The sequence below is a fragment of the Protobothrops mucrosquamatus genome, unplaced genomic scaffold, assembly GCF_001527695.2.
Source record: "Protobothrops mucrosquamatus isolate PMUCROS unplaced genomic scaffold, P.Mucros_1.0 scaffold_225, whole genome shotgun sequence".
Taxonomy (NCBI): Eukaryota; Metazoa; Chordata; class Lepidosauria; order Squamata; family Viperidae; genus Protobothrops; species Protobothrops mucrosquamatus.
The window spans coordinates 304,982-314,286 of record NW_015386301.1 but is presented as its reverse complement, the minus strand read 5'-3'; the positions used below and the strand labels follow the sequence as shown (position 1 = coordinate 314,286).

Genomic DNA, 9,305 nt, shown 5'->3' with positions numbered 1-9,305 from the left:
GAATTTTCAATTTACTGTACTTAATAATTCATTTGAATTGGTTAATCTAAATAATGTGAAAGTGATTCGTATAGTTATTTCAGTAACTGCTAAATTCTCTCTAATTAGGAGGAACGTGGCTTCTTTGGTCCACATATAAGAAGACGGTTACAGAATATATATGGAAAGAATTAGGACTGAAAAACTGGTTAAAACAATTTTAAAACTTATTGCATAATAATAATGACAAGAAACTGTTCTTTTCTGCTAATGCAACGTTAGCAAAATGGTATCTTGGCAGAGCCATTTGGGATGGTGAACTCTTGGAATCTTGTCATGTTGAATTTTGCTGATAAAATTATTTCTGTCTGTTCTGATTGTTTACTCCTACAGGGAGCTAAATTTGTAAGGGTAACTAGGCTGTCTAGTAATTATATAAGGTATTTGGAAAGATATAAAACCAGCAATGTTTTGATTGCTCTCTAGAAGTTATAGAACACATATTGCAACTCTAATAAGCAAAGAGATCATTTATTTATTTATTTATTTCAAACACTATTACATTTGCAGACTATTATTTATAAAGGGAAGACAAAATTATTTTTCTATATTACATTAATTCAAAACTGGCCTGCTAAGCAAAGATATGTAAACTGTAATTTTATAAACACAATGAGGCATTTATTGTACAAATTGCTGTCTCTTTCCCCAAGAATATCTTGAAAAAAAGTTTAAAAATAGATGCCAAAAATATCCCCCTTTAAATATACATGCCCATTCCATTCCTAAAGATATCCTTCATTAAAAACACCTGTCTTTTATTAATACCACCTCCCAAATCCCATGTTAACTGAAACCTAGCCAAAGAGTACTACTAGTAGTACCGTAAGTAGTAGTACCATAAGTAGTAAAGGCATAAATAGTGTGAAAAGCCCTGTGCAAAGTGATGATAGCACAGCACTTACAGATCGTAATGCTCTTTATACTTGCATTTGTTTTAGCGAATGCTGTAGGAAGCTAAAACTGATGGAAGTTGTACAAATCATTTGGGGATGAAGATTCCTATCTAGATAGGCAATTTTTAAGTATCAAGGAATTGAGGCAAAGCACTTACTGACTGCAGCTCTTACTCCTGCTAGTCAACAGGGCTCCTTTTCCAAAGCTGATGTTGATCAACGCAAATCGATTCAAATGTTTAATAACGTAAACCCACACTGGAGCCCTAGATCAAAACATTTCAAAGGATTCCAAATACTTTGGAGAAAACTTCTCAATATACATTTATTTAATGCATTTAATCACTAGGTAGACACCTGAATAAGAGAACATATCTTCAGACATTTTACATTTGTTTTTCTTTGCCCAGCAGGAGGTAAGTTCATGCTCTTCATACCCCAAGAGAAAGTGAACTTGAATCCTTTCCTCTTTTTTTTTATAGTCCTTTCTGGCACTTCTTTTGGAATGAGGCTTTCAGGAAACTGCGGTAGCCGGGGTCATCCACGTACTCATTCTTAAATCTGGAGCTCAATACCCGCTGCCTTTTCTTTTGTCCTTGGATAATATCGGCACCATAGAACGTATCTTCAAACCTCATATCAGAAGCTGTAGACTAAAAACAGAGATTGAGACTATACTTCACCTTTAGAAAGCCCCTCCTGACAGTTTTTCCCCCCCTGCCTTCGTATAAAATATAAATCCTATATACCTCTTAAAGGGTAAAACCTTTCATATTTAATGGCCACACTCTTATCTTCACCCCAATGTTAGAGATATTCTACGGCAGTGGTTCTCAACCTTTTTAATGCCGCGACCCCCAACCGGTCGTAAGTCGAGGACTAAACCGGTCGTAAGTCGAGGACTAAACCGGTCGTAAGTCGAGGATTACTCAACCGGCCGTAAGTCGAGCACTTTCCCGGGAGCGCCGCGCATGCGTGGTTCCGCCCCCTGCGCCGGCCAAGGCGTAGCTGGCAAGCAGCAGAGACGGAGCAGGCCAACCACCAGCTGGCCCAGCTCAAGGGAGGTAAGGCACCCGCCGGAAAAGGGGGAAAAATGGCGGACAGCCTTGCTTGGTGACCCCCGTGGAATGGTCGATCGACCCCAAATGGGGTCGCGACCCATAGGTTGAGAACCGCTGTTCTACGGAGTCAGTCATCATATGACACAGTCTAGGTCAGATATTGCAGAGTTTTATATGCCGAAGGTATTTTTATCTAGAACAAATATGGAATATGAAGTGCTAACTGTATCTTATCCTAAGGTCTTCTGATGAACAGTTCTTGGATTCTTTTTACACTCACACATATACACAACATACACCTTCCTTCCTTCCTTCCTTCCTTCCTTCCTTCCTTCCTTCCTTCCTTCTTTCCTTCCTTCCTTCCTTCCTTCCTTCCTCTAAATAATTTATTTCTCTGTTCAAATGTTATCTTTCCTATATTGGAAATATATTAGTTTCTTAGTTGTTGAAGCACGTAGATTAGAAATATCACCAATTAATGTAATTCCTATTTGATATCTTTCTTTCTGGGAATCTGCTCTCACGATTCCACTGTACACATGAATAAAAAGCTTTATCAGAGTCTTCTGTTGCTTTGAAAATATTGTTGCTATATAGGAAATTATCTACTTTTATTCTTATGAATATCTATGTAAGGTATGGATTTGCCTAAAAATCTACTAGATATGTGCTTGCACAAAAATGTCACCATATTTTGTTCCTAAAAGAATACTTTGCCTGCTGTAACCTTCCCCAAAACATTGCTTTGCAGCAGAGGTGGAATACAATTCAGCTCTAGAAATGGATGAGAAGTGGTTTTGACAAATATAAGCAATCTACAAATTCGATCAATCCATCCGCACCATGTTACAGAAAAATGATTGTAAAACCTGCATATTCATGTACCTTCTACTTTATACAAATACAGACTTACACACATTTTCATGCCAAATTCATAAAATTGATACAGAAACAACTTGGCAACAAGTATGTTGTTGGTAAAATGCATTGTTGAGAAAAGCAATCAAGCCAGTATGCCTACCCTTAGCCCTAGCTCAATGTATTGGAGGAGAACCAGAAAGTTGGAGACGGTTGGACTATTGTTTTACAACAGGTGTAGGTAAGAAAAGACAGTTTATAACTGAGAGTTCAGCTGCAATTATATAAATTGGGGTTAGCTTTAATGAGAAGTATTGTATGGCGAGTTTGTGATACAGAAGTGCCAACTTCCTTTTATTATTGTTTGCTTGTATATATTTCTAAGTACAGTAAATATCAGTAAGATGCTCTTGCATGGTCAAGGGAAACTAAACTATATACAAGACCTCAGGAATCTTGAGGCACATAATTTTATAGTATAAATAAGCAATAATAATTTCCACCATCACATTATTTTGGATTATTTTCTTCCTGCTTGCCTCAATGTGGGAACATATATTTATAAACTGATGTTCATTTTGATCTCTAACACTCTAACTAATTTAGGCAATGACAGTGCTTTTTTCTCATAGAACGCCCAGAACGGAGTTCCGGCACCTTTTTTGGATGGAACCTTGTAGGGTAGGCAAGGCGGGTTGTATGACATATGTGAGTTCCGGCACCTTTTTTTTTTTTTTTTTTTACAAAAAAAGCACTGGGCAATGATATATAAGTACTGAATCTTTATAAACATTTCTTAACATTATAATGTATGTCAAAGATTTGTTTTGTGAAATTTGGTCCAGATTTGTAGCTCTAACACTTTCTTTGCTAATACTTACAAAACGGGCTCTCACTCTTTTGGGTAACTCTTCGTCAAGAGTGTAAAGCTCTTCTCTTTTTGTTGCTATCTGGGAGCCATCTTCAAATTCTACCTGATAAAATAAATGAATTAATCAAATAATTATTAACTGTTATTTTCATGTGGCAGTATAGCTAACTAAATATTTCACCTGTTTGTATGTACGGTAATATCCCCATGATGAAACAATCATGTAAAAAAAATACTATAAATGCTATAAAGGAAAGGAAATGTCAAGACATTAAAATTAAAGGCTTTTTAAAAAGTGCGATAAGCAGTTAAGAAAAAGTGATGACATATTTTATTATTTCTAAATTGTGCCCAAATGCTGAATGATTTTGTAAGCCCCATCTAAAAGATTTATTTAATTATCTCCATAATTTATCTGGTCACATCTTTTCACTTTTTTGGGCAACACAAATGCCACAATAACAAGAGTTGAAAGCAATATAAAAGGAAGGAAAATTTCTCTTTTTACTATCTCCTACAGCCCCCTTTTGAAGAGGCCAACACTGGACCCCTGTATACTGGACAGTTATCATTTTATCTCCAACTTCTCCTTTGTGGAGAAAGTTGTTGAGAATGTGGTTGGACGCTAGTTGCTGAAAATCTTGGACAAAATGGATTATCTGGATCGGGTTTAGTTTCAGGCCAGGGAAATAGTAGAGAGACAACACTGATTATGCTGGATTGTAACCTGTAGCAGAGTCAGGATGGAGGTGGTGCATCCATCCTCGTGCTCTTGACCTCTCAACAGCTTTTGTTACTGACAACCATGGTATCCTTCTGGACCAACTGTGGGTAGGAAACACTTTGATGCAGTGGCTCATCTCCTTCTTCAGTGGTCAGTTCCTGTCGGTGTTGACAGATGAGGAAAGGTAGCATTCATGGCTTCTCATTCGAGGGATGCCTCAGGTACTACTTTCTTTTAGCATCTACATCAGTGATGGCAAACCTTTTAGAGATCGAGTGCCCAAACTGCAACCCAAAATCCACTTATTTATCGCTGGGTGCCAGGTGGGCGTGGCCCACTGGGTGGGTGTGGGGGTCATGACAGACTGGGTGGGTGTGGCCAAGGTAGGCATGGTCACCTCTATGTTGCTCGTGGGGAGAGACACCTGTGGGGGCCAGGCAGGGTTGGGGGAGATCCAGGGGGTCTCTGGCAGGTGGGGCGGTAGGCAGGAGGCTCATCCTGCGGGATGAGGCGAGGCAAGGTGAGGCAGGATGGGGGTGCCATTGTCACAGGGCAAGGTGAGGCAGGGGCCAGGGCGGCTGCTACCTGACACCATCGACCCCGCACACAGAGACCAGCGAGCGCATGGGGGCCGACAGCGTCCGTCAGCAGCCACAGCCTGCCAGCCCCTCGACCAGCGAACTCTGGGGCTCTGCAGTTTGCCGCCAGCAGTTCAGAGAAGCAGCTGAGTTGGACGGACGGCCAACAGCTGAGGAGGTGATGCAGTGGGTCGTGCCCGGGAAAAGAAGAGCATGTGAGGCCAGGAGGAATGGGATGGGGGGTGGGAAACCAGCCGTGCTGGGATGCATCCGGCCACATGGGACCTTGGCAAGTTAGCGGGTGGCTGGTTTAAGAGGGACGGTTGCCATCTCTGGGGCATGGCACGCGTGCCCACAGAGAAGGCTCTGAGTGCCGCCTCTGGCACGTGTGCCATAGGTTCGCCACCACTGATCTACATGAAACTGCTGTAATCATCTGCTAGTTTGGGTTCAGTATCACCAGTAGGTAGATGTAAAGAGTAAGGAAGGTAGCCTTGACTAGAGTAGACCAACCATATAATTATTGAGCCCCCAAAATGAGATAAAGATGCTAGACAACATATGAACAATGACTTTATAAAACATTTGAATGGAAAATTTACTTAGCCTCTGTCCTGCTTGTTTGTGCTTTTTTAGTTTATGAATTAAAGCACATACATTTATAAAAGTTGGGAGGGAAGGATTTCCCGAGTTTAGATTGTCAAAGCCAAAAACTGGGAACATCTCTGAAACAAACAGCTGTTAAAAGGGGAAGTTTTAGTGAAGTGTTTTATCAAAGATAAGACTGTCACTATAGGACTTCTCTTTAAGTTTATTAAAAGGATCAGAATCTCAGCTCCTCCATTTTGTGAAAGCTCTCAAGCCTAGAGTAAGGGTCTCTTGTGATTCTAAGAAAGAATGTAATTCTGGGATACTTTCCAAGTGCCTTGAGTATGGTTTATTTCTAGCCAGAATTAATGAATATGTCCAAGTTGGCATGTCTATTCAGGTTTACAGCAAGAATAATATACAATGTTGAGTCAATTAGTGGATAACTAGAGGTTGGGCTAAGAACAAAACACACAAGGAGATGTCTAGTCTGTCAGACCTCCCTAGTAGAGTGGGCAGAAAACATGTAAAAAGAGAGTTTCTCTTCACCACATAACATCTGACCCAAGGGCTTGGATCTCTATTCCAAAAAGACATTTGACCTAAATGCAGAAGCAGTGACTGGTAGTAGAGAATTTTCTTAGCATAACATCTTTAAATCCTGAGTAGTGGGGCTAGCAGTTGTCTGCATAAGAAAACATATCTTAGCTGGCTGTACTTTGCACATGGAAGTTTTCCATCACAAATGGCAAAGCACACAAACAGTTATGCAGCATATTAAAACAGCTTGGTGCATTTTCCTCCAATTTTCCAAGTGATAAGCATTAATCTTTCTGTTTTCAAGGTTATGGAAGACTTATGTCAAAAGGAAGAAGGTATGAGTGACACTAAAGGAAATTCCAGTTAACAGAATCTGATGGAACATCTTTAAAATAGTCTGTTGAGAAGATGAAAAGCTTTATCATGCCTAGGTTTAGATCTAATCCAGTATGAACCTCTTTAGCAGAAAATGAAAAAGGGAATGTAGCTAGGTGTAGGGAATGCTAAATTGCTTGGCGGCGGCTGCTGCTGCTGCTGCATTAGCTGTACCTTCCAAAAGTTCCAAATTATTTGATACCATTTTTTAATAAACAGATGTGGTAATTTGTACCTCTACAATTATTTTGTATTCTTAGCCAAATTCATTTTTTTAAAAAGTTCAAAGATCCTATTAAGTTAATTATATTTATAAAAAAATTCAGATACAAAAAAATTATACAGGAAAATGTTAAATCCTATTCAAATTTACCTAAAGCATATATGAGAAGAATTATTAAAATTGTATTGACTAGCTCTGCTCCTAACCTCCATGTAATGTTAGCAGCCAACTTATTTTTTTTTTATTATTTAGTGTTGCATTTTGTCCCATCTTATATGCAACACAGTACACATAGGGATCTTCCATCCACACATCAACCTGAGGAAATGCAGCAAGCTGAGAAAAAGTGATTGTCATAAAGTAAGCTTGGCAATCAAGTCAGTTTTGAACCTAGTTCTCCTCAGCTGAAGCTCAATTTTGTAGGCTGTATACACTAGACTTCTGGTGACCATTTTGACTAGTCAATGCACTTTTCTACACAAAAAATTCAGAAGTGGTTTGCCATTGCCTTCTTTCCAGGGCTGAGAGAAAGTGTCTGGCCCAAGGCCACCCAGCTGTAAGAGTCTCCAACTTTCTAGCCTTGTAGGTTAACCAAAGTGGGTCTCTGGTAAATTACAATGTAATTCATTATATTCTCTCTGATTTCACAGAAAATTATTAGATGGGCCTGTAATTTTTTGGAGTTATTTCAGAGTTATTAGAAGTTATTAGTAAACAACTCAGTTCTGAAAACTTAACATTAGCCATAATGGACGAATCAGAAGCAACTACTAATCTGGAAGAAGTCATCTTGGTATACATTTTCAACCTTTCCATTAAGGTTTCAGTCATACATGTGCCACTGCTGCTACTTGAAAATAAATTGGAAAATAACTCCCAATTCTTGAGTTCTAATAACAAGCAACAGTTATTCAGCTGGGTTTAATATAGAGAATGTTAATATATTCCCAATGAGTCCAAATCTGAATTAGGATTTATTTGCAACTATAAACCACCAAGTTTGTCAATCACTGTCCATATTAATTGATATCAGCCTCAAGAGATTTACACACATAATAACATAAAACCACTAACACAATATTGTATCAGTTACATTTGCTATTTAGCTCTATTTGTTTTTGTTGTATTAGAACATAATTAATTAGTGGTTTAATTGGAATTTCTGCAAAGTATTTGATTAGTATACAGAAATTTAGTCACTGTCATAAGCTCACACATGCCAAAAGATCATATTAGAAAATGATAATGAGCTAACGTTTGGGCTTGTATTTTTTCCTACAGAATTTAACTCTCTACATTTCTGAAAGTCATGGCACTAAAGTTTGTTAAATATATTCTTTTTAATCCTATGATATCTAGAATCTACATGTTTTGAAAAATTACTTATAGGGGTTGCATAGATGTTTATATAAGCCTTTCTTCAATATTTAACACTAAAATACTGGCAGTAATAAGATTGTTATTACATAAATATAAAACTATAATTATACTAGCAGCAGTGTATATTATACACAGTGTGTTGACTTTATAGCTGAATTCCATAACACTAACACACGGACAAAGTGATGAAAATTTAACAGAAATGGACAGGAGTTAGACAAAACTCCTCTGAATCTGCTTTAGAGTTTTGGGCTGAATATCTGAATATTATATATTAGACTAAATTTCTATGACTTATTGATAAATATTTTCACATGAAGACTACCTTTCCTACCACTCTAAGCAAGGAACTGTGCTACTTTAAACAGAAATGAAGCTAGAAAATTCTTGCCATTGGACAGGAATATACAGAATTGCAAGTTTGGAATAACATCATAGTACAGCATACTATTTCACAGAAGCAATCTAGTTCAATCTGCTGCTCAGTAATTGGTTCTAGCTCCTTTCTTCAGAGCTACAAAAACAAGATTAACAAAAATAGTTGCTACTATTAAATAATCCTAAACATATGAGTATCTTGGAATAATAAATGAAACTTACATTGTACATATATGCTACATTGGTTCCAAGATATTTTGCACCATAAAGTTTTCCATCTGACCATTTCACTTGAACAACCTCTCCCTCTGCAGGTGGGCCAAGCTTCAGGCAGTCTCTACTCTATTTGAAAAGAAAAAAACATGTTCAATCAATAACTTAAAGGATAACTGGTGAAAAACACAGGAAATGAGAAATGAGAAATACAGAAATGAGAAGAGATTCTTGTTTTTATCATGGTCTTACACTCTTCTCTTCCTCTCTGAAAAAAATGTCTGCTCCAAACAGCATATATGAAAAGTCTAAAGAGCACACACATATTATGTGATTATGTGTGAAAATGTAATCAAATGCATAGATATTGTCATAGAAAGACTTGTCATGCACCATAGAACACAAGGGAAGGGACTATGGCAACAGAGAAGATTTCTTCTTAAAGCTAACAAAATGTACTTGCTCAGAATCTACAAGAGAAGGTAGCATTGTTTCAGTTTGTGAAATATTTATACTCCCTATTTATTATTTATCATCCATCCATCCATCCATCCATCCATCCATCCATCCATCCATCCATC

General features: G+C 37.9%; 1 protein-coding gene across 1 annotated transcript in view; it reads right to left on the bottom strand.

Annotated features, from left to right (window-relative positions):
• Positions 1-518: 518 nt before the first annotated feature.
• Positions 519-9,305, bottom strand: part of KDM4C (lysine demethylase 4C) — a 165,925-nt gene continuing 157,138 nt past the window's right edge. Inside the window, exons 20-22 of the mRNA XM_015828501.1 lie at positions 8,734-8,853; positions 3,736-3,828; positions 519-1,588 (exon numbers count right to left, since the gene is read on the bottom strand). Of these exons, the coding sequence (XP_015683987.1) occupies positions 1,412-1,588; positions 3,736-3,828; positions 8,734-8,853 (390 nt within the window). The 3' untranslated portion in view covers positions 519-1,411. The remainder of the gene's footprint in view (positions 1,589-3,735; positions 3,829-8,733; positions 8,854-9,305) is intronic.